Source organism: Taudactylus pleione, unplaced genomic scaffold, assembly GCF_031769625.1.
Source record: "Taudactylus pleione unplaced genomic scaffold, aTauple2 ptg000055l, whole genome shotgun sequence".
In the NCBI taxonomy this organism is placed as follows: Eukaryota; Metazoa; Chordata; class Amphibia; order Anura; family Myobatrachidae; genus Taudactylus; species Taudactylus pleione.
Window position 1 is genome coordinate 411265 of NW_028284457.1, and position 26996 is coordinate 438260.

Here is a 26996-nt window from a genome sequence, read left to right on the forward strand (position 1 = left end):
TATATATATATATATATATATATATATATATATGTTCTTATACTGTGTACTCCACAGTAGTCCAATCGCTGCACAGAATCATATAAAAAAATTAAAGAATGATATAAAATGAAGATAAAAAATATATATATTCATATAACATATTCCATAGTAAAATTAGTAAAGACCTCAAGGCTAATAATCAGGACTCCATAAATTAAAAACAAGTCCCATTTGATCAGTAGGGTATCTCAATTGGTTCAATCCACTGAATATAGCCTTGTGGGAAGTTCAACCAGAAGTTATTCCATGCATGTCAATAAATATACCTGCTGAGCTCCCTTTGTCCACATGCAATATAAAACATGGGAATAAATTCCTTACTTATTTGAATGTACTACATGGTAAGGAAATATGTTATGGCGGCTATTTCCTCCTCGTATGGAATGCACATGTACAGATTTTTTTATATTTCAGATTGTTCATCATGTGTATAATCATTGTGATCTTTAGTGGCTTTCTGATGCCTTTACTCACAGTAGTATTATTTTTCTGTTTCCTTGGTGATGGGCACTTAGTTATGACATCGTTCAGCTGTGTCTATTTCCAGCTGGCGCAATGTCTAGCACATGGGTGAAAACTACTTTAAAGTCAGTGCTTTTCTTTATCATTGTATCCCTGAGGAAAGAACTAAATGACCTGAAACGTTAATGCGTCACTATTCATCCCAGGGTGCTGCCGCCACCACATCCCTGTTCTACTGCACTGTTCTCGCAGTGTTAGCGGTGATATGAAGGGCACCGGAAACCGTACATTGTTTTGCTCTGGAATGCGGCCAGACACACATTATATATAATGCCAGAGAGAGAGTGTAGTATTTAAGTAAAGACCAGTACCAAGTAGTGTTTCCGGTGCCCTCTGTATCACCGCATGTTCCACAAATTGGTATGCTGTATAAAACTAAGTGCTCTACAGCCTCAGTATTCATCATATCGAAGATCAAATTTTTTTTATAAATTGCAAAGTTTTTAATTGAATTGAATGTTATATATTTATTATAATTATGCTGTATACCATGGTCCTCATTCTTTGGTTTCTGACTGTTAATAAACCTTAACATTAAGAAATACCTCAAAGATGACATATACCTTTGCAAATAGGCTTATTAGTTAAATCTTACTATGCACCAATAATTACATTTTACTTCACATATACACTTACTAGTGATTAGATAAACACAGAAGTCAACTTAAAAAAACAAACAAAAAAAAACTGCCCTTCCCTGAGGTGGTCCCAACTGGCCAAATCAGGTCTGGGTGATGTTCTGTGTCAGCACAAGTCTACATCCTGCTAAAAATGCAGTGACTGAGAACAAAATAAAAATAAAACCTTAATCAATAGTGTGATCCAAAAAACAGAATGATTGCATGGTACTTACCTCCTAAAAGTAGAAGCACCATAAGATCAGAGGCAGTTTTCAGCTCTGCAATGTCATCATCCTTTTCGCTGTTTACAGTTAAATGGACTATGTCAAGTAAGCATTCCACCAAGCCAGCCTCCACTAGCTGAAGTTTAATAGCATCTAGAAAACACAGTCAGTATACGTCAATATATAAGACACAAATAATATATTTATGTTTATAATGAACTATATCTACTTGGATATTCCATCTTACAGTATAAATGTGAATAATGCATTTTAGCAGTAAAATCTGCAGTTTAATAACCACGACTTTTCAGTTATACCCCTTTTGCACTGAGTGAAAAACTCGGGTTATTGCTGAGTCAACCCAGGTCGGGCCTCAGTGGAAATGGCTCCCAAAAAAATAACCTGGTCCAGTGACCATAAAATCCAACCCGGGAGGCAAGCAAGGTTGGACAAGGGGTTTAGGTCCTGGGTTAAAAGGCAGTGTAAGCGGATAACCCAGGTCGGATCAGGATGATGTAATCTCCAAGCTCCAGCTAAAGAGTTCCACTGCACATGGGTGCAGTGAGAAATGCGACCGACCCGGATCGAAGAGCAGTGGAACTTGGTGTGAAGGGTATTACTTGAAAATGAAATACAATTCTACTACAGGTTGAGTCTCCCATATCCAAAATGCTTGGGACCAGGGGTATTTTGGATAACGGAATATTCCGTATTTTGGAATATTTGCATATCATAATGAAATATTTTAGGAATGGGACCTCAATATACACAAAGAATGCATTTATGTGCTATATACACCTTATACACACAGCCTGCAGGTAATTTTATACAATATTTTCAATCATTTTGTGGCTCAAAGAAAGTTTGTGTACATACATAAAATTCATTTATGTTTCATATGGAATGGATTCCCGGCAGCGGCAATCCGACAGTGCTTGAAATCCCGATCGTCCTCAGGTAAGTATATACTAACCTAACCCCCCTAACCCTCCTTAGGGGTGCCTAACTCTAACCTCCCCCTCAAGTGCCTAACCCTAATCCCCCCTGTAAGTGCCTAACCCTAATCCCCCCTGTAAGTGCCTAACCCTAACCACCCCCCTTCCCCGCTGCCTAAACCTAAGTCCCCCCGGGGGTGCCTAACCCTAGCCCTCCCGGGGGGGTGCCTAACCCTAGCCCTCCCAGGGGGGTGCCTGACCCCAAGTGCCCCCGGGTGCCCTAAACCTAGCCCTCCCCCCCCACGACTGTCCACTCGCGGCGCCCGGCATCCCTTCGATCGGGATGCCGGGCGCCTGTCTCCCAAGGTCGGGAAAATGACAGGGGTCTAGATATAGACGCCTGTCCCACACCGGGATAAAGCAGTCGGGAAGCCGGCTGTCGGGATCACGTCAGCCGGTTTCCCGATTGTATCCAGTTTCATATACACCTTATACACACAGCCTAAAGGTAATTTAATACATTATTTTTAATAATTTGCGCTTTTGACAAAATTTGTGTACATTGAACCACCAAAAATCAAAAGTTTAATTTTCTCAGTCATGCCAAAATAATTCCGTATTTCGGAATATTTGGATATGAGAGACTCAACCTGTACTGCAAAATGGTATGCAAGTGTGTTTCATGTACAAGTACAAACAGTGTATTTTAAATGAGGAACAATTAACCCTTGCTGATGTTCCCATGAGTATTTGATCAGAAATAAAGAACACCGTACAATTCTCAATTCCATACATCATAATAAACTATACAGTCACCGGCTTCTGTGCACCACAACACATCAAACACAGCATGAAGAATAATGAAAAATGGTAAACACTTAGTCTATGCAATTATTCATGAATACATCTTGCTTCAATGCAAAGGAAAATGTAAAATGATTGCACGTGATTGTATAGCCTTTAAAATCTGAAAACAAAAATCTAGGATATGCATTTCACAGATAAGCTTCAAGGTTTCAAATTAAAACTCTGTTTTAGAAGAGTCCTTTGCTGCTGATGTCTGGTTTGTATTTCAAGATGCAGTCTTTTACCAAGCAATTAAGCTATGTATCTATGAGAAAAAACATTATGACCACTCCAATACAAAGTGCATGACTTCAGCTATCTCGTAACACCAGCGCATGTCAAGGTCAGGTAGTCAAACTGTTGAATACATTAGATATTTGTCTGTGTAAACACCCAGGTTACTTTGATTAAAGGACCAAATCATTAAGGTCAGATGACTGGGTCAAAGCATTTCTAAAAAGGCAAAGCTTGTGGGATATCAAAGTCAGCCGTGGGGAATACCTACTGACATTGGTCTGAGAAAGATTAAAGCCACAAAATGTCAGGATGTTGGCCGGCCAAGCCACAAATGCAAGATGTCAATGAAGGCTATCCCGTCTGGTACAAACCAAGAGAAGGGCTACTATGGTATAATTTGCAGAAAACTTTAAAGCCAACGACGGAAGTAATGTGTTACAATATACAGTGCATCGACTTGCCATGTGTGGGGCTGCGTAGCTTGCAAGCAATGAGAGTGCCCCCACCAACAAAGGTGCCTACAATGAACACACAAAAGTCGGAACTGGACCCTGGATCAATGCAAGGGCATCTGGTCCAATGGAACCTTTTTTCTGTTGTATTATGTGGACAGTTAAGTCAGCATGTTGACAGTCATATTGTCAACATAGTTAAAATGCCAACATTGCTATTAGGGTTACCTTAGAAATGCATTGTCGACATTATGACCATGTCGACATTCAATCAGTGTCGACATGATCATTATGTTGACATTCTTATTTCTACATTATGAATGACGAGATAGATAATGTCAACAGAATATACTAAACCCTCAGGTACATGTGTGTTGTTTACATTTGAGATATGCTTTGGGTAATTTTCTGCTTGGAAATCCTGGGTCCAATCATTCATGTGGTCATTAAATTGATGTGCACCATCCAACCTAAACCTAATTTGCCATCCAGGTAAATCCTTTCAAGGCAGCATTACATTTTCATGGAAGTGGCCTCTTTCAATAGGATAATGTGCCCTGCTTTACTGCACGGATTGTTCAAAAATTCACCAGACCTCAATCCAGTTGAGCATCTTTGATATGTGTCAAGTCCGATCCACGGCTGTTCCACCTCACAATTTGCCACAAGCGAAAGGATCTGCTGGTAACGTTCTAGTACCACAAACCACAGGACAACTTCACCTTCCCCTTGTTAGTCTGCTGCTTCTGTTGTAAAGTCTGAGTACGGTATTTACAGAAGTGTCCTAGTACAATATTGCTGCAGTTGCGCCACACCACTCTTCTTGGCGCACCAGTTCACATACGACACGGCATGCGCCAAGGCATCTTTTCCATCCGAAAAAACAAACAGCTTTACAAGACTGCAATGATTAATTTTATATGCACTAGTATATCTGTGTCTGAATCTGTATACAAAATGCTACAATGCAGAGGCTGTGGCTTTTTTTCCACGCCAGTCTCGGCACAAGCAGAGTTGCACAGGATCTGGCTCGTCTAGTGGGGCTATTTGCCGCGACTTGAGCAACACTAAATGAGGACACATCTGCACATAGATCTAAAACTTATGAATACAAATTAGTATATATTATATGCGTTAGATCTTTATAGATACAAACTATATGTACATAAAGTTTTATATTGCATTGAATAATAAAGTACATTTTAATATTCATTTTATAATATTCAAATATGTGCACCCAAGTTAGTAGTCTCCGTTTCTTTTGGTTATAACTTTCTATCATAGACAGCATTAACTTTTTCAATAATTTGTGCTATAGTAGCTCTTCTGTGGGATAGGACCATATGGGCTAGCCTTCACTCCACATGAGGATCAATGAGCCTTGGGCTACCGTGACCCTGTCGCTGGTTCATCAGCTGTCCTTCCTTAGATCATTTTTGGTAGGTACTAACCACTGCATACTGGGAATACCCCATAGGACATGCTGTTTTGGAGATGTTCTACCCAGTGTTCTACCCATCACAACTTGCCCATTTTTCCTGCTTCCAACACATCAACTTCAAGAGCAGACTGTTCACTTTCTGCCTTATATATCCCACCCCTTGAGAGATTACATTTTAATGAGATAATCAATGTTGTTCCCTTCACCTTTCAGTGGTTTCAATGTTACGGCTGATGGGTGTTTGTGAAAGGTTACCTATTGCTCACAACCATTACATTGCCTGCATAAGTAATAAAAGTTTGATATTATGTTATAAAGGAAAAGGTTATGCCAAAACTTTACATACAACACAGCATCAAATGTTATTATGTAGATTACAGATATGTATTTCAATGCAACACCCACATGCTGCCTTAAATAAACATCAACCTTCCAGCGGTAGTCACTTGTCAGGATGATTATTTTGTGTAACAGATGTTGCTTCAAGTGCATATTAAATTGCAAAGCTTTTCCAAAATAGAACAGCTGACATGCACACAATGCTCCCGTCTGATGCCAAATGTGCCTAGGAATTTCAGATTTATCCCCCACAGAAAAGCTTTATTTATTTCTAATGACAATATTCACAAACACTTTGAAGCAAACATTCTCATTTTCAAAGAAAAAAGGTGCACATTTGATAAATGACCCTTTGATTTCAGTTACAATTTCATAGCTCTTTTTAATAACATTATGACAGCAAAGGGTAGAATTGAAGGAAGTCTACATAGAAATATAAGTTATAGGACTGAAGTAAATGAGTATATATATATATATATATATATATACACATATATATACACACACACACATTTGAGACCTCTTCACTGAACAACTCTCATATTTTAGTGAATACAGTTTAAAGTTTATAATTGTCACACACATGCTACAAAAAAGGTATTCACCCCAGTGGGCTCTTTCACATTTTGTGCGGTTAGAACATGGAACTACCATGGATATCATAGAAATGTATTCCCACTAATCAACACAGACAATAATGTGCCAGCTAAATATGAATCCAAGTTTTTGTCAAAATTAATTAGGAACTAAAACCCTCCCACCTGTGGCAGTAACCACAGCTCTAAGTCTATTTGGGTGAGTGTCTATCAGTTTTGCACAACTAAACACTGGAATTTGAGCCCATCAGATTGGAGAGTGATCATTAGTGGACAGCAATTTTACATGTTGCCATTGGTGCTCTATTGGATTAAGACCGGGCATTTCACTAGGCCATTTAAGGACATTTTGCTGTTAAGACACTTCAGTTTGGCTTTTGCAGTTTGGTTTGGGTCATTGTAATGTTGGAAGATCAATTCTCTTCCAAGTCCAAGCACTCTTGTATACTACAGCAGATTTTTCTCCTGGATTCTCTATAGTTTGCTCCGTGTATTTTCCCCTTTACTTTTATGAGTTTTCCAGTCCTTGCCGCATAACATGACTCTGCCACCACCATTCTCACAGCAAGGATGGAGTTTTCACTGTGATGCGCCAAGTTAGGTTTGCGCCAACCATAGCATTTAGAAGTATGGCTGATAGAGTTCAATTGTTGTCTCATCAAACCTTGAGTATTTTCCTGCATATGGCCATATCTCCCACAGGCCTTTGGGCAAACGTGATGCAAGTTTGCTGCACTTAGGGCTTTCTTCTTACCATCCTCCCATACACCTCAGATTTATAAAGCGTGCTTGCTATTGTCCCAAGCACAGTTACTCCCATCTCTGTCATGGAAGATTGTAGCTCCTTTAGAGCAGCAATTGGCCTACCTTAATACATCCTTGATCGCCCAGACATTCCATTTTGGGGGACGGCCTGTTCGAAATTGAGTCACAGTTGTTTCATAATTTCTCCAATGTTGTTATGATGGACTTAACAGAGTTTTGTGGCAGATTCAATACCTTAAAAATATTATTGTACCCTTTTCCTGACTGGTACATCTCATTGAACTTGCCCTGGATATGCTTACAATGTTCTGGTGTCTTCATTTTGTAGTCTTTATTGGGAATGCACTAACTACCTGGGGGAACTTGCAGACACAGGTGTATTTATACTGTAATCATGTGACACACCTTACCAGCACAAAGGTGGACCCCAATAAACTAGGTATAATAAGTTGGTTACTTCACAGGAAATGTAGTATGGATATAGCAAGGGCGTGAATAATATTGCAAACACTTGTTTTCAGATTTTTGTTTCTAATTCATTTTGACAAATTGGTGCATTACATATTTTTTTAGCACATCAACAAGTACTCTGTGTTGACTAGTGGAAATAACTTTCAATTAAATCCATCATGGTCCCATGTTGCAAAACAGTGAATAAGCCCAATATATATAATACACATTTAGTGGCAACTTTATAGGGTATTTTCTGCCCCCCCAAGAATAAAATGAATTATTTGTGACATGGATTCAACAAGGTGCTGCAAAAAATAATCCCTTAGCGATTCTGGTCCACGTTGACATGAAAGTATCATGTAGTTGCTGCAGATGTGCTAAGCTGCACATTCATGCTACGACTCTCACATTCCATCACATGCCAAAAGAGCTTTCTTTGTTAGAGGCCTGGTGACTGTGGAGCACATGGAGTACGCTGAACTCATTGTAGTATTAATGAAACCAGATTGAGATGACATGTTCTTTGTGATATGATGCATTATACTGCTGGAAATAGGCATTAGAAAATGGGTGGAAAAGGGCCATAAAGGGATGCACTGGGTCAGTTAAGCTGTGGTATTTAAGCAATGTTCAATTGGTATTAGGGACCCTAATGTGTGCCAAGAAAGCATTCTTCACACCAGGGGTTCCCAATCACAGTCCTCTAGGCAGATTAACAGTCCAGGTATTAAGGATAGCCATACTTGAGCACAGGTGTCTTAATTAGAACCTTAGTTATTTTAATTTAACCATCTGTGCTCAAGCATGGTTGTCACTAAAATCTGGACTGTTAGTGTGCTTTGAGGACCGAGGTTGGGAAACACTGCTCCACACCCTTACACCACAAGCCGGAACCGTTGACACAATGCAGAATGGATCTAGGTTGTTTACACCAATTTTGACCCTACCTTCTGCATGTCACAGTAGAAATCAAATTTGTGAGACAAAATTTTCCAAATTTTTTACTGTAGAGTTCTGATAAGCCTGTGCCCACTGTATCCTCAGTTTCCTATTTTTAGTGGAAAGGAATGGTCTTCTACTGTAGTAGCTTATCTAATGTGAAGTTTGGCTTGCTGTGAGTCCCCTTCTGCATACCACTCTTGTAACACTTGGTTGTTTCAGTTATTGTCAATTTCCAGTCACCTAAACAAGTCTGCCATACTGTTCTGCTTTCCTCTTTAAAAAGACTTCTCTATACACAGAATTGCTGCTCCGTGGATGGTTTTTGTTTTGCAAATAAATCTGTAATCTTTAGAGACCGTTGTACGTGAAAATCCCAGATCATCAGTTTCTGAGATAATCATACAACCCAGTCTGGCACCAACATTACATACACAGTCAGTAACTTAGAGCAAATTTCTTCTACAATGTGGTTTTTAGTCTGAACAGCAGCTGACCATGCCTGCATGATTTTATGCATTGGCCAATTAGATACTTGCATCAATGAGCAGATCTATCCTCCGTGCGCTACAAGTTGCGCCACACAACGCGAGAGCTCCATGTGACTTGGCAGCACCAAGCGTCTATTTGTGCGACTTTTTACATTCAAATGTGTCTTATTCGCACAAGCAGCTACGCATATCATTTTATTCAGCAGAAGCTGCTTGCGCAATCTATTCACATCGTTGTGCGAATAAGATACATTTGAAGGAAAAAAGTTGTACAAAAGAAGCTCAGCGCTACAGAGTCATACCACATCATGGTGCGACTAGAAGGGCTGTTTAAAGCGCAAGCAGGCTAGATGCATGAGGACCCACCTGTACATAATAAATAAATTCTATATACATACACAAACATTTAGGTAGTAGACAATAAATGGAAAACAATAGAAAGTTACTTAATAGGGCTTTGGGAAATCACATTTGGCCAGTACTATGCATCATGATATTTTTGAGTGCTAATGTCTGGAACTGTGCAGGAAAGATGCAGCACCATTCACTGGAGGGATGAAGCAGGTAGGCACTCAAAATTGTGAAAGTATACTTTAATTCAAGTACAGCTGAAATTTTTTCCAAGGGAGGGCAGTAAAAAGTAGCTTTAATGTTTAAGCAGGTAGGCAACTGACTAGTGGATGGTGGTGGTGTAAAATGCAACCTCACAAATAATTCCAAAATATTCCATAAATACTTGATTGGGTTCGGCAAAACGAAGGCGTGCCAGTGTGCTTGAACGCTGTTGCAGAAGCGTGCATAAATTAGCCATTGCGATGCCATACGCAGCTTGGGCTTGCACTGTATGCGATGAGGCTAGCAATTCCTGAGTAAGGTCTGACCTTGTGCAAATGTGTGTGAGGCTGCGATTGTACTCGACGTTACCGATGGTTTTGCAGTCTTGCTAAGTATTACTGATGTGTGTAAGGTAAGGTGAGCGTCCTTATGTTAGGCTGTGTATGGCATAGCGGTCACAGACATTAGCATATCTTCGCAGTGACACTGCATACGTCATTGCTATTGCAGTTGGGATCCGTACTGAATCAGGCCCATAGTTCTTTGTGATTAGGTGTACTGTCACCTTAATATTAAGTAGGGATTAACATTGACCCAAACTACATCCAAACCATGCCAAAAAAGTGGACTACAGTATATACTATGAAACTAACAGACCTCTTCAGTATTGGAAACAATGACTCAGGGCTGTAGATTTCTTTAGGTTGGCGCACTCTATTTAACCTCTCTCCAATGCAGTCACCAGTGTAGATTACATGATGTGTTGTGTGGTTTATGCACTACAAACCAACGGATATCCTGTTCCAGAGTTCTCTGTAGTCTGTTTTTTAGGACACTGGAGATTCATACTGTACCATAGTTTGAAATACTTAAGCTGCATACACACGTGACGATATGCTGTTTGAACGATATTGGTGAAAGATTACCCTTGAACTTTCTGTAGTGCTGCAGGACAAACTATATTGGGTGTACACATTGAAATATATCTTTGAAAGATATCTTTCAGTGAAGTCATCCTGCCGTATGTCTGAACAGGCAATTCTTGATGATTGACTTATCATTCAAAGATATCGTCTGGTGTGTATGCCCCTTTAGTTAATCTGCAGCTGCTTTTCCAGTAGGATTACATACTGTACATCACGATTCTGGAGTGTGCACTACTGCTCACTGTTACCGTTTACTGACGCTTTTCCCTCAAGGTTCTGACATGTTAGACACATGTTGCTTGTGAAACATTTGCAAGTTGAGCAGTTTAGGTCACTAAAGCTGCTCCCAGATGCAGTCGAACAATAACGTAGCTTTAATGTAGCTCACATCGTACAGATAGGCTATCCAGAATATTAGGTAACCAGCATTTACATACTTCACCCTGACCATAGATTTTATTTGCTTAATTAAACAGCTTCCACCTGTGGAATAACCTTTGCATTCCATATACCTTAGTATTTCCAATTGTTCAGCTATTCTTAATATATGCTTAATGCAAAGGCTCCCCACTGTCAAAGAGGGGAATTCTGAGCTTTTGCCCTTTAACAATAGCTGCTAGGCGTTTATGTTTAAGTAGTATCTAAAGTTACATTGTTATACATTTTTTGGATTATTCTGCTGCATTAACATATTTCTATGTATGTATATTTGTTTCATCCCATTTTTATTCACTGTAGTTAGTTTTACCAACTCATTTCTGTGTGATTGACTGACTTCAATCAGCACAACTGGCTAGAAAACTGAAATTGTCATGCATTTTGCAGTAATAAGAGGTCGGAAAAGTATTCAAATTTCAGTAGCCATGGCAACTCAGATATATAATTAGCATAAACAGAATGACCTATATATACAAAAACAACAAGTTCCCTGTGCATTATTTGTAATATTGCAGTAATTTCCTTTTGCAAAGTGTCAATTATCCACAATAGGAGTAGTTGGAATTCTATAGATGTACAGTAGTCGGTATGTCTATTTTAGTTACATTAGTAAGAATCATTATGTATATTAGTTTTGGGAAGTTAACATAACGTGATATAAAAGATGTAGTATCACATTGTCTATTATTTAGATAGATCTGCATTCATGAAAATAGTTGCATTAAGTTGCCATCTGGACATGTGAATCACCCAGAGTTTTGAAAACGGGATTGATAACATCAGTGGTTTTTTGCTTATCCTGGAGACGCAGTTCACACTAGGCCAAGATTCGTGACAAGATTTATGGCAATACGCAAAGTGTTTCCGAACATGTAATCATTAACACTCTTCTTCATCTCCGATATGGGGATACACTTACTATGTGGTGCTTACAAAGCCAGCGCGTCTTTGCCCGATGGAAATCAAGGAGTAATCATTTTAAATACAAAACCAGGCATGTTTTGTATTTAATATCACTGTCCCTTTAAATCCAGCGTCCAAAACCACGGAAGACAAGAATGTCACACAGTAAAATTGTGCTGGTTTCAGCAGACTCCATGCACTCAACAAACCCCACAATTTCCTATAGAAAATCGACAACTGTAACATGGGTAGGTCTCGGGAACAGGACCACAAGTAGTAGTGTAGGAGACAACAACTTGAAACAGATGAGATAATTTTCAACTCAGCATTCAAAACCATAACTAATTTAGTGTCTTATTACTCAGGGTTAACATATGACTTCAGTTTTTATTTCCAAAGTGAATCATCAAAAAACTTTAAATTCTGCTCCCACAGCTAAAGAGTCAAATTATATTATAGTAAATGTAATCTTCTTGAACAGACATGAGGTACGGGTTAACTTTATAATTAGCAGAGTAGTGAGAGGAAAAAGAAACACCCCTGGAGGTTATATGCTGTGTTTCTTCCTTTTCTTTTGTTTTGTTGACACTTACAAGTGTGTCCCGCAAACAAATATTACACATGGGAATATATGGCTGCCATGTACAGTATTTCAAGAAAATCAAATTACCAATAATACATTCATAATTTTGTTCCAACTCCAATGCAGCCATAATGTATGGAACACACCCAAGTAATTGCACATAGAGCCTCTAACACTAGATTAATATCACAGGATGCTATAAGATGCCTACTTATTACTGCTTAAAAAAAAAAATCAAAATATAAATTCACAAGACCTCGTTCTGGTGTCCAGAAAAACACAAAGTCCCCAATGCAGCGTGATCCCACAATTTTTAGCAGCTGTACATGCATATGCAAATTTGAGCAATGGGCAGTACATATGCATCTCAGCAGAAACTCGAGATACCCAGCAATCCAACCCAGGTAACTTGCAGGGTTTAACACGGGAATAACCCGTGAAACCCTGCAGTGTAAATGGCGTGATCTGGGTCACGGTGACCTGGATCGTGCCGCATGCCTGTCAATTGGCTGGCTTCAGTGGCGCTTGGAGATGACGTCATCTCCAAGCGTCCACTTCAACACCGGAAAAGCCGGGTCTCTACAGACCCGGCTCCGATGTGAATGAAGCCAACTCAGGAATATCCTTGGTCGGCGCCAGGAAAATTCCGGGTCTGATCCAGGTTGGAACCCTGTTCCAACCTCAGAGTCAGAGCCGGAATTTTGGTATAAAAGCTGAATGACATTCACAAGTGGATGGATGGGGGCGATGAGGTCGCACAGATGAAATCGACTCAGGCGGATATTCACAGGACCTAAGTGCAGACATCTGTGTCATAGTAACAGGAGGAATAACTTATTCTTTCACAATAGTGAGTAAATTGTTCTGTAATGCCTCCAGCTCCACTGGAAAGGGACAAAACTAATTATTTCACAAAGATATTCCTTCTGGGTATACTGTATAGTGGAAGTCTATTTTGCACCCTTGGTTGATGATAATTTGAACCCACTGGTCTTAAATTGTGAGCATCAATGTTTACTTAGTCTTCTAAATCCTGTCATCAACAAGACTCCTGAAAGTTGGTCTACAGCAGGGTTTTTTTTTCCTGCTGTGGGCCATTTTGATATATATAACATTATTTGCGGCCCCAATACAGGCCACGTCCCATCTGTGTGACATCACACAGGGGTGGGTCTACAATTGCTGGTGATTATAGCAATGCCCAAAGCATGTGCTGTAAGGGCAGCTATGTGACCGTGGCACTGCTGTATATATTCTGGCTGCTGGGTGCCATTCTAGGCACCCTGCTAGCCAGATGAATGTAGCAGAAAAAAGTTCTGATTGCCAGACCAAATGAGTCTGCAGGCTTTATACGACCCCCGGGCCTGAGGTTCCCCATCACTGGTCTAGAGAGTAATTGTGAAGCCATTGGCCTGGCTTAACCACCTTACGACTGAAGATCAAAAAGTCTGCTTAAATCTAGTCCCCGCAAACTGCAAAAAAATCGAATCTCTGAAGGGCTGGCAAGAAGAAGATACACTTCTTGAGCTCATATCCTGCATCAATTGATGAGATTTACCTCCAGTGATATTGTGATTTACGGACTTAACATTATTTCCCAAACTAAAACTTTCCAACAAGTAGAAGTATGGTTAAAATTTATTTGGCTTTGGGTCTGCCACCCAAGGCTTTCCTGGAAACCAATGCTATAGACAAACTTCTGGATGATAAGGTAATTGCATCCAGTAAAACCTCAAAAAACAAATCATTTCAATGTTACTCCTTAGTTTCTATTTATTTTTTCTTGCACATCATTAGGAAGGGACTATACGTCCTGAAGACTGAAGATTTAATGTTCCTGAAAAAATAAAGAATCTTTCCATTTTCCTATCCTATCTATAGGTGACCTCCATCTTTTAAGTGCAAGGGTTCTCAAGCAATATCCCTAAAATACCACTAGCAGGTCATATTTTATGGATTTCTGTCTGTGGATGCAGGTGGGATAATTACTGACCCAGCAAAATAGATTAACTCACCTGTACATGATTAAAGAAATTCTCAAAAATGACCTGTTGGTGGTACTTAAGGATCAGCTTTTAGTTAAATAATTTTAGACAGACTTTCTAGAGTTGCAGCAATTTTAGGTACTAATCACCATTTTTAAGCTTTTTTCTTCCTGAAAAGGAATACTTACTTTTAATTCCTTTCAAATTTAATTGATGCCTGCACATCTGCTCTCAGAAAAATATTAACACAATTTTTATTAACCATGTGTTCTAGAAACTGTCTGCCTTTTCTGAGATAATCCATAAATAGGCCATCTCAGAAAAAAGCCAGGACTAAGGTATCGCCTATCCTCATAGGTTTGTTAATATGTTTCAGTAACATTTTCACAACATCAAGGATAAATTAACTTGGTTCTTCCCTCATCTCTCCAGAATCATTGCTAGATGACCAATCAAGCTCAATAAGAAACTGACCGTCACCAGATGGACTAGGCTGTTCATCATCTCTGTCCACGTTTATTGATCTGGGTCTCTTCTGACCTTGTATGTTATTTGAATCTTCGTTAGTGACAAACTCCTGCATTGTCACTCCCCAGAAATTAACCATTTAATTTATTCACTGATGTCACTCTCCCTCATCCCCGTACTTGCATAACCCGACGACATCGTCAGGTTGCCCTGCAAGTACGAGCGATGATAGATGATGTCAACGACCAGCGGGAGCACGCATTGCTGGTCATTGACGGCATATCCACAAGACAATATTGTGGACCATGAACAATAACAATATAGTTATCATTCAAATTGACCACTTTATCGTCTAGTGGATACGCGGTTTAAGCGAAAGGAGAGGGATAAACCACAGTCCTGTGGTTGCCGTTAAGATGACTTTCCAGACTTGCCAGGAAAAGGAAAGCCACTTAGCTAGAACATAACAAAACACTACACACAATTGCTTCAGTCGTGTGACAGGCAAGAAGAAGAAAAAAAAAAAAAAAAGATACTGAAGAAGGGAAAGAGGAGTTAAACTATATACCTTACCGGGGGGTGTTTCCTTTTCCCGTCTCTAACTCAGCTGACTAAGGAGTTAACCCATATATAATTGCTGCCATGATGTTGAAAAGGAAAATAGCAAACAAGTCAAGCTCAGTACAGCCAACACCATAAAAACAGAAGGATAGACAGGATGCTTAATGATTAGTACATCATAGTGTGCTTGGTTGCAAATTGTATTTCTGCTATTGTGTTAAGAGGCTCTGTCAGAAATGGTCACAGTTGGAGAGATGTCAGCAGTAACACAGCACTCTGCTTCCTACAGAAAGGTCAGTTTGGCTTCTAAAACAAGTCATAACACAGTAGTTGTAACATGTTATTTATTATATGTTACAATGAATTAGATTGCACTGAATAAATAGTGCATAGTACGTAAAATACAATTTTTAATATACAAGTTCACACAATTTATTTTGTATTAGTTTTATTATTTAATATGTATAACTTGTTATTTGGGTTTGAAGCAGCAACAGTATGAAGACTGCAGGAAGATGGGTGAAAGTGGCGTGCACTCTGAAGCACCCTCAGCAGGTATGGGACAAGAAAACAAAAAACGGTCAGTCATGCAGAGAAAGTTGGGACCCTCCAATCATGAAGACATTACAGCACACAGTACTAACAGTTGCATAGAAGCAATTATTGTACATTAAAAGTATTCTCACCATTCTCTGCCAGAGGAGCCAGAACTTCAAAAATCATCTCTCTCTTTTCATGTTCTGTTTGCTTTTTAAACAGTTTTACAAGTTCATCTGCAACATTTGTAGAAGCAAACTGTTCTTTACTGGATTCTAAACATATGAAGAAAAGAAAGGCAGTTTAGACAGAACATTCAGGCACAGGTATGCACAACTGGTCACCTGGTGATTTAAAAAAAAAAAAAAAAAACTAATCAAACAGATATTGCATTCTATAAAGACATATATTGACATTCCTAGGATAAATCGTCATTTTATGCGAACTTCCAAAAACAGTTTATTCAGCCCACTCTGGTTAGTTGACAGGTGTTTAAGTAGGATGCATCCGGTCTCTTACGCATTTATATAATTCTATTTTTGCTCAAGTTTTGTGCTGTATGGTTCAAAAAAAATAAAAATAAAAAATATCAATAAAAAAAATGAAAATTGGCCATAAATGGGCCAAAAACAATTAGCATTTTCGATCAACCTCAGATTGATCACATGTCGTTCAGTACTACATACCAATGACTAAGCAATACCTGCTCGGTCACTGACTGCGTTTTGCTAGTGTGGTGTAATCAGTTGATTGTTCCAAATTTTCTCCATAGGATCCATGTGCCGAACAGCCATATCTGTTCAACTTGTATAGAGTAGCACATAATAGCTCAACCAGAAAAGGGAACATGGATAAAATTAAGAGTTATGGTAGACTTACCCAGATAACTCATTTTCTTCGAGGTCCATAAGGTCCACAGGGATACCATGGGGATATTATGGTTGGAAAGATCCAGGCACCGAAACAGTTAAAGCTTCAGCTACCACGATGCATCGGATCCTCCTCCATAAATACCCCGAACCTAGCCATAGGCCTTCAGTTTAGTTAACAAGCCTCATGGCAGGAGCAGGAAAGAGGAGAAGAGCAACCGTACACAAGAAATACTCTTACACAAAATGCGGAAATTTGTGACCAAAAGAAAAACTACCCATGTAGCCAGGTGCGTCAGAGTGGGTTCCTGTGGACCCTATGGACCTCCAAGAAAAGGAGTTATATAGGCAAGTCTACCATAACCCTAATTTTCTTCTTCAGGGTCCACAGGGATACCATGAGGATGTCCTAAAGCAGTTCCCTTAGGGTGGGGGGACGCTCCAGAAAGAACTCATTGCCCAAAGGAAGCATCCTGGGAGGCAAAAGTATCAAAGGCATAGAACCTAAGAAAAGTGTGGACAGCAGACCACGTGGCTGCTTTGCACAATTGGTCAGCAGAGGCATCACAACTAAATGCCCACGATAGCCCTACAGACTGAGAAGAATGTGCTGTCACCGTGCTTGGGACAGGGAGATCAGCCTGGGTGTACAACTGAGAGATAGTCATGCGTAGCCATCTCGCCAGAGTCTGCTTATTAGCTGAACATCTTCGTTTGTGAAAACCATACATTACAAAAAGAGCATCTGATTTTCTAACAGAGTTTGTGCATTCCACATAGAAACGGAGAGCACAAACTACATCCAGGGAGGCTTCACCTACAGAAAGATCTGGAACCTGAAAAGCTGCAACTACAGTTTCTTCATTTACATGAAAACAGGGCACTACCTTAGGAAGGTAACCCTCCTTTGAACGAAGAACAGCGTTATCCTGGTGAAAAATAAAAAATGGAAAGCGACAAGAAAGCGCTGCCAAATCAGAGGCTCTGTGAGCAGAAGAGATAGCAAGAAGAAAGTGTCTTCGCGGTCAACCACTTAAAATCTACAGAGTATAAAGGTTCAAATGGGGAAGCTTGTAGCCCCTTAAGAACCAAAGACAAATCCCACGTTGCTACCGGTGGAACAAAAGGAGGCTGAATTTGCAGAACTCCTTGGAAAAAAATTCTAACATCTGGTAATGAGGCAATCTTCCTCTGGAACCAGACTGATTGCAGAAATCTGCACTCGCAAAGTGGCCAGGCGGAGACCGCTGTCTAACCCCGCCTGAAGAAAAGCTAGTACCCTGGAAATCCTTAACACCTTAGGATCATACTTCCTATGCGAACACATTGACCAAAAGAATGTCAAACTCTGTAATAGATGCGGGCAGAGGCAGGCTTCCGTGCTCTAAGAATCATTTGAATTAGAGAACTAGAAAAAATTTTGCTCTTAGGATGGAAGATTCAAGAGCCACGCCATCAAAGCCAGACGAGGTAAAACTGGATGCCGGCAGGGACCCTGCGTTAGCAGATCCTGCAATAGATGAAGAGGATACGGACAGTCTATGGACAGATTCTGTATGTCTGTGAACCAATGACATCTGAGCCAAGCCGGTGCCACCAGTATTACTGTTCCGTCTTCCTGCTTGAATTTCCTGAGAATTCTTGGAAGGAGAGAAATTGGAGGAAAGCGATACGCAAGCTTGAAGTCCCATCTTACTGCCAGTGCGTCCACGAAGGCTGCTGATGGGTCTCTGGACCTGTACCCGTACCAGGGTAACCTTGTGGTTGTGACATGAGGCCACGAGATCTCTCTCTGGTAGATCCCATTTGTTTACCAGGAGCTGAAACACTCCCGGATGGAGAGAGCACTCTCCGGCATGTATGACCTGGCGATTTAGGAAGTCTGCTTCCCAATTGAGTACTCCCGGTATGAATGTTGGCGAGATTGCTGGAAGATGACGTTTTGCCCAAATCAGAACCTTTGTCACTTCTTTTATGGCTGTGTAACTTCTTGTGTCTCCCTGATAATTGAGGTAGGCCACAATTCGCATTGTCGGCCTGAATCTGGACCGGCCTGCCCTGGAGCAGGTCGTGTGCCATTATTGATAGTGCCTTGTACACTGCTTGCAGTTCCAAAATGTTTATTGGCAGATAACTTTCCTGATTTGTCCATCTTCCCTAAAAGGTGTGATGACCTGTCACTGCCCCCCCATCTGCGAAGACTGACATCTGTGGTGATCCTTTCTCAGCCACCACAGGAGTGAGAATGATCCTCTGAGAGCTTATTAGATGGTACTGTCCATTCCACTTGGAGAGAATCAACTTTTGCAGAGGCCTGGAATGGAGCTGAGCATACCCCACCATGGTCGAAGGTGGGCACAATTGATCCCAGGACCTGCATTGCTAACAGAATGGATATCCTACCACTTGCGTATTCATAATGACAGCGCCCCCAATCTGGTCCTCTGGCAGAAACACAGTTTGTGCCAGAGAATCCAGCAATGCTCCCAGATATATCATCTGCTGTGTTGGAGAAAGTGACGATTTCTTCCAATTGATTATCCAGCCGTGCTTTCGTAAGTGGGCTATGGTCAGTTGAAGATGGCTTTGTAAAACAACCGGAGAGTCTGTACCAATATCAGAAGGTCGTCCAATATGGCAGAATTCTGACTCCCTGACACCTGAGACAGGCCATCATGACTGCAATTATTTTGATAAATACCCGGGGAGCCGTAGCTAGGCCAAAGGGTAGAGCCTAAAATTGGTAATGCTGCTGCAGGACAGTAAACCATAAAAATTGTTGGCGGGATGGTATAAGAACTTGCAGATATGCATCCTGAATGTCCAGGAAAACCATGTAATCCCCTGGCTCCATTGCCAAAATAATTGACCGGAGAGTTTCCATCAGAAACTTGGGTACATGGATAAACTTGTTGAGGGTTTTTGGATTTAGTATAGGACGATAAAGCCCCATTCGGTTTCAGAACCAGAAATAGATTGGAATAATAACCCTATCCCTGTTGCGACACAGGAACCAGGATTATTGCCCCCGCCTGTAGCAGGGAATGAATGGCATCCTGAAAAGCCAAGGCCTTGACTGCATCCTATTGGAGCATCTGTGCAAAATAACTTTTGGGAATGATTCCTCCTGAAAATGAGGGCATACTCCTGAGAGACCACTTCTTGGACCCAGGCATCTGTTGGTGTTTGATGCCAATAATGCACAAACGGAAGAAGTCGGCCTTCCACCCTAGGATGCCCCAGGAGGAGGCCCGCCCCATCAGGCCGAAGGTTTGTTGTCCGGTTTAGAAGCTGGACGTCTTGGTGGGCCAGACCTCTCAGTTTGTCACCTTGTTGTTTTGAGAAAACTAGTTGACATATTATCAACAGTTTCTTGACCTAGAGGAGGACTGTACCCTTGCTTGTCCCTGAGATCGAAAGCCCTGAAAAGAAACCAGCTTAGACTTTTTAGTCACCGTAGATGGCAGACTTGCTGATTTTGAAGCCACCAGAGTATCTATAATTTTATCCAACTCTGCTCCAAATAGTACCTTACTATAGAAAGGTAAAACTTCTAGCGCCCTCTTTGATCCTGTATCGGCTTTCCAGGATCATAACCAAAGGGCCCTGCGTGCCACTACTGAAGCTGCTGATGCTTTAGAAGCTAAAATTCAAGCATCTACCACAGCTCCTCCCTGATAGGAAGGCACTTCCCGTATGTGGGAGAAATACATCTGTTCTCTGGTAGCATCTGGAAGAGAGTCTTCCAATGCCTCCATCCATTCTTCAACAGCTTTGGCTACCCAGGCTCTAGCCATAGCTGGACGAGTAACAGCTCCAGATGATGAAAATATTTCCTTAAGACATGCTTCAATTTTCTTATCTATGGAATCCTTCAGAGAAGATGCTGACAGAATAGGCAGTGTAGCATTTCTGATTAAATGCGTTACATGAGCATCCACAGTAGGAGGTACATATAGAAGCTGGGAAAGGGTACAACAATGTTAATATTTTATTCACATAAAATCGTTTATCCGGGTTACCCCACGCCTCATCCATTAACTCAGTGAGCTGTTCAGATACAGGAAGCTCCGTCTGGGCCACCTTCCAGTGGTGATTAAACATTGGAGCCTTCTTACTATGAAGCTGGTTCATCATCCTGAATATCTAGGATTGATTTAACCACCCTCACCAAAGAAGGAACATCCACTGTGGACGGATGGTCCTCCTCCCGAGCTAGACCTTAGAGAAAAACCCTGCGCATCATCTGATTCCTTTGATGATGCATCTGAATCCATATGTTGAGCAGACTGATAAAAAGATAACTTGTGCTTAGGTCCTTAGTAACAACCGGTCTTCTTAGATGGTGCCATACTCTTGATTAGAATGGTCAGAAACATCTTTCCAGGAAGAATTCATAGGAGGTGCAAACATGGCATGCTGTGGACACCCCATCCAAGGAGGCATTGTGGGAGCAGCCATACGATCCACAAATACGCTTCATTACCTGGGACAAAGAGGATACCCAAGATGGCTCTTGTCCAGAGACAGGTAAACTGGACTGGTAAGGTGGCTCTTTATAACAGACAACACACAAATCATCCTTTACATCCTGAGAGGACACATAGGCCGTACATGATTTACATAAAATCAGCACAGGGGGCTCCCCCTCCTGTTTTCCTTTATCTTTAGACATGTTCATAAAGGTAATACATGCAATGCTATGTGACGGCCTTCACGAAATCTGAAATGAATGCGAAGTACTCAAAGAAAAACCTCCACCCCAAAGGATGGTGAAAAAAATTGTGATCGTTATAATTGACAGACAGAAATAAAAGACTGTGTCAATAGCAGCTAGCAAACAGTCACATACAATGCATATGTACTATAATTACAAAGGACTCTAAATCAACTAAACAAGCACCAGGAATGGTAGGATATAGAGCCCTGTATAACTTAACCACGGGAGCGGTACCCACAGAGACTGACCCGAACCCTATTGAGACCAACAGCAGCGCACTTGTGCATCTTATATACACATGAAGGGTAGGCGGAGCAACACAGATGCGCGAAACCTTTCGTAGGGACTGTCTGGGTCGGGGGAAGAGCTGCCTGGGGAGCACCTACCTCCCCTAAGCTGCGTTAACTAGCCGGGTACACTGGCCTTGTGGCAGTAGAAGCATCTGCTGCCGATCGCCGGCGTCAGACGATAAGGCCCTGGTGGTGTAGTGAGGACGCGGACAATCCCGGACCCTGACTGCAGCTGCTTCTGGTGCGTCTCTGATAGCAGAAGCACGGAATGCCGCTCGCGATTACCCGTAATCGAGGAAACGCCTTACCGGACATCTCCGTGCGTCCGGTTGCAGTCCAGGTCGCAGTATCGCTGCTAGCAAGCTGAGCCACGACCCGCCGAAATCACTGGTGTTGCGGTCCGGCGGAGGTAGATGGAGTCGCAGTATATGAGTCTTAATTCAGACGCTTAGTACTGCCAACCCAAATACATAAAATAAAACATAAAAATAAAAGCATAGGACTGCAGTCCTGTTACAAAGGTGCTTCTTGATGCTGCCGCACCAAACGAATAACAGAAGGCCTATGGCTAGGGGCGGGGTATATATGGAGAAGGACCCGAGGCGTCCTGGGATCTGAAGCTTTCATTGTTTGGTGCCTGATCTCTCCAACCAAAATATCCCTGTGGATCCCTATGGACCCTGAAGAATAAATTGGAAGTATGGTATGCTATAAGTAAGCTCTCCTAACTTGGCTAAATCAGAAGATATAAAGATATATATATATATATATATATATATATATATATATATATATATATACACACACACACACATATACACACACACAGTCAGGTGCATAAATATTGGGACATTGACAGAAGATGTGCTTTAAACTGTAGACTTTCAGATTTCATTTGAGGGTAATTACATCCAAATCAGGTAAACGGTGTAGGAATTACAACGGTTTCTATATGTGCCTCCCACTTTTTAAGGGGCCAAAAGTAATGGGACAAACTAAACAATCCTAAATCTAACTTTCACTTTTTAATACTTTGCTGCAAATCCTTTGCAGGCAATTACAGCCTGAAGTCTGGAACGCATAGACATCACCAGATGCTAGGTTTCATCCCTGATGATGCTCTGCCAGGCCTCTACTGCAAATGTCTTCAGTTCCTGCTTGTTCTTGGGGCATTTTCCCTTCATCAAGTGAAATGCATGCTCAATCGGATTCAGGTCAGGGGATTGACTTGGCCATTGCATAACATTCCACTTTTTAGCCTTAAAAAACTCTTTGGTTGCTTTTGCAGTATGCTTTGGGTCATTGTCCATCTGCACTGTGAAGCGCCGTCCAATGAGTTCTGAAGCATTTGACTGAATATGAGCATATAAATATTGCCCGAAACACTTCAGAATTCATTCTGCTGCTTTTGTCAGCAGTCACATCATCAATAAATACAAGGGAACCAGTTCCATTGGTAGCCAAACATGCCCACGCCATGACACTACCACCACCATGCTTCACTGATGAGGTGGTATGTTTTGGATCATGAGCAGTTCCTTTCCTTCTCCATACTCTTCTCTTCCCATCACTCCGGTACAAGTTGATCTTTGTCTCATCTGTCCATAGGATGTTGTTCCAGAACTGCAATGGCTGTTTTAGATGTTGTTTGGCAAACTCTAATCTGGTCTTCCTGTTTTTGCGGCTTACCAATGGTTTACATCTTGTGGCGAACCCTCTATATTCACTCTTGTGAAGTCTTCTCTTGATTGTTGACTTTGACACCTACCTCCCGGAGAGTGTTCTTGATTTGGCCAACTGTTGTGAAGGGGTTTTTCTACACCAAGGAAATAATTCTTCTGTCATCCAGCACAGTTATTTTCTGTGGTCTGCAGGGTCTTTTGGTGTTGCTGAGCTCTCCGGTGCGTTCTTTCTTTTTAAGAATGTTCCAAACTGTTGATTTGGCCACACCTAATGTTTTTGCTATCTCTCTGATGGGTTTGTTTTGATTTTTCAGCCTAATGATGGCTTGCTTCACTGATAGTGACAGCTCTTTGGATCTCATATTGAGAGTCGACAGCAACTGATTCCAAATGCAAATGTCACACCTAGATTCAACTCCAGACCTTTTACCTGCTTAATTGATAATGAAATAACGAGGGAATAGCCCACACCTGTCCATGAAATAGCTTTTGAGTTGATAGTCCCATTACTTTTGGCCCTTAAAAATTGGGAGGCACATATAGAAAACGTTGTAATTCCTACACCGTTCACCTGATTTGGATGTAATTGCCCTCAAATTAAATCTGAAAGTCTGCAGTTAAAGCACATGTTGTTTTCTTTCATTTCCAAGCCATTGTGGTGGTGAATAGAGGCCAAAATATGAAAATTCAGTCAATGTCCCAATATTTATGCACCTGACTGTATACACACACACACACACACAGTATATATGTGTGTTTTTCCCCTCTTTCACATACATGAATAGATGACCCTAACAGACTCCAGATGGAACTTACATCTAGTCCACCAGAGGGGCACAGTCTGGTAGAGGACTCCATACTGCAAAATGGTAGGTTATGGCTTTCATTGCTATTTTAGTTAAAGAGAAAGGAATGGGTATACAATAAATTACCTCTTTAAGAAAGCTTTTTTTATTTTGCATTTAGCATACTTACCAAGCTCTGCTAAATTTCCAAATGCAACAAGGCACATCTCTGTCAAAGCAGTGTTCTGAGAATGAACGCCTAGGAGCTTCACTAATGTAGGAATAACTCCAATATTTATGAGCTGAGCTTGCAGAGAATCTAGACACAGAAAGAAAACCAGACAGTCAGACATATAATAATTGCTTTCAGAGCATTGAAAATACATTTATATAATACATGGAAAAAAAGATTACATTTTAAGCAGGTTGGTGACTATAGATGCTGATTTATTACCAAGAAAAGATAAAGACAAAATGGTTTAAAATGTAATACAAACAATGACATTAAACTCCAAACTGTGACACATTGTTTTACAGTGCAAAAATGCATGCTTCTATTATATGGCATATAAACTCAAATTAATATAGTCTATCAACATAAGTGCATCAAACAAATACCAACAGGTTAATGTAAACAATGTTAACTGTTTTCTAAAGGATAAAGAATAAATGTCTAATAGGAAAGAAACTAACAAAAACAAATGAGAAATGTACAGTATATATTAAAGACTTAGTAAACTTAATTAGGACCCAAATAAAGTCTGTGAATCAGCATAACCATTCATTGATTAGACGTTAACGAAGAAGTACTTTCTACTACTATACAGCAAAGTTTGTACAGCTATGGGGTCACTTATCTGGGAAAAACATTATCTGGAGGATTCCATAAACGAGAGAATTAAAAAAGATTTAGTAACTGCTGCTGTGTGATGATTTAAAGCACATAGAGACGTGATCACAGAGCATCTCCGCCTACAGCCATCTGAAGGACCACTGCTGCAGTAAATGGTAATATGTAAAGATCAGCCATTTTTTAAATAAATCTATTTCAGTATATATTTTATGCTTTCAGCTACAAATTATGGGGGAAAAAAAAAAACATGATGAGGAAAACCATAAATTCCAAGCATTTCGGACAGTTGTCCCATGTCTGCATAACACTTAAGAAAACATGATGAATACAAAAGCAAGTAGTATGCACTAGGCTTGCACAGAAAGGAACGTGGGCACTGTAAATCACAAAATCAGTTATGTTTTGGATCCTGACCCAATAAGTAACAGCTTTGGAATTAAATGTCTCAGGACCCAGCAAGAACCAATCAAGTGCAAACAAGCCTATAGAAATTTGCTTTTCCAATAAAGAGTAAAAAAAAAAGTGGTAAGTAGATTAGGACATGGTCAAACATATACAGTACACAATATTTTCCATAGTGTATGTCACATGCATCCAGCTACACGCAATATACTATTTAGGTTACCCTAAAATCCTAATCCTTTTCACACACAGATTATTACAATAGAAAATTAAGACAAGTTTAGCCCTAAAATGCATTTGATTAAGTAAACCTTAATTATTAAAGCAATTAAATATGTAAACTTAATACAGATCCCTGCATAACTCAACATTGAATATCACATCTTTGCACCCATAAATCTAGCGCCATTAAGATTTGAGCAAAAGCTGAGAGTTCAGAATAATGGGTTGGATGTATTACAAGAATGTAGAAGTGAAAAGGGAAAATTATGAAAGAAGTTATTCTATAGTTCACCTATCATACCTGTTGAAGATGTGAATTTACTATTTGGGGCTTTCATTTATATTATTTTATGTCATTTAAACAATTTGGTATTTTATGGGGGGAATTCAATTCTTGTCAATGTGCCATCAGAAACCCATGGGGACGGACAAAACATCAGCACCTCGTAGGCACCAATATTGCCAATTTTCCATTGCACCCCATAAGGATTGCAGGAAAATTAGCGATGTTGGGCTACTCTAATTATTGATGCGTGTAGCCGAAAATCACAACTGCACATAGCCGAGAATTTAAATTGCCCCCTAAGAGTACTTTTAGTATTTTGCCCGTTTCTGGGAGCTTAAGGTAGACCTGTTACATACAGTGGAAGCATCCATATTATGGGCTAAAGTAATATACATGTAAATCAAGCCTAAGTGTCAATCATAGCATTGTCAATGTATTTTACTAATTCAGCAATATCTCAGAGGGGCTGATTCAGAATTGTACATAGGTTCAAGCATATGCAATTTATCGCAAATACTGGCAAGTCAGGGATGTAATTGGTTAAATGCTCTGAGGGGCGTGTCATGGGCATGTAGGTATTATTGCTGGCTAGTCAGAGGCGAGCGTATGCAGAGATCAGAGTGACTTCTGACTGATCTCTTGCTACAAGGATAGGGTGGGTGCAAATGTGGGCTGATAGTGATGATGGTTACATTCACAACCGGAGAGATCTTGAATTTTTTCCGAGCAAATAAAATAAATAAAAAAAACTTCAGGTTAAAAAGATAGGGTTAAAAGTCTGAATACACTGATGCAACATCTGGTAGGTTTTATATTATTTACAAATTAAACAAATTAAAACATTGCATTTTTATTTCCCTTGTATTTAATGAAATATCATTTTAGCACTTCTTTAATATGCAGAAATATGTTGTCTTTGTACATTGTTAACCTTTTCCCTGCTTAGAGGAGACACAGCAGTTCCCATCTCAGTGGTGATCCAGGACTGCTGAGTTTCAGAGGCTGAGCCCAGTAGTACCATCAATCACA

The 26996-nt window shown here is 40.4% G+C and overlaps 1 protein-coding gene across 3 annotated transcripts in view; it reads right to left on the bottom strand.

The window, feature by feature from the left end:
- RAP1GDS1 (Rap1 GTPase-GDP dissociation stimulator 1) overlaps window positions 1-26996 on the bottom strand; it is a 166872-nt gene that overhangs the window by 27060 nt on the left and 112816 nt on the right. For all 3 annotated transcript variants that reach the window (XM_088464422.1, XM_088464423.1, XM_088464424.1), the window contains 3 exons: window positions 24395-24523; window positions 16008-16133; window positions 1418-1561 (listed from right to left, as the gene is read on the bottom strand). In XM_088464422.1, the coding sequence (XP_088320548.1) occupies window positions 1418-1561; window positions 16008-16133; window positions 24395-24523 (399 nt within the window). The remainder of the gene's footprint in view (window positions 1-1417; window positions 1562-16007; window positions 16134-24394; window positions 24524-26996) is intronic.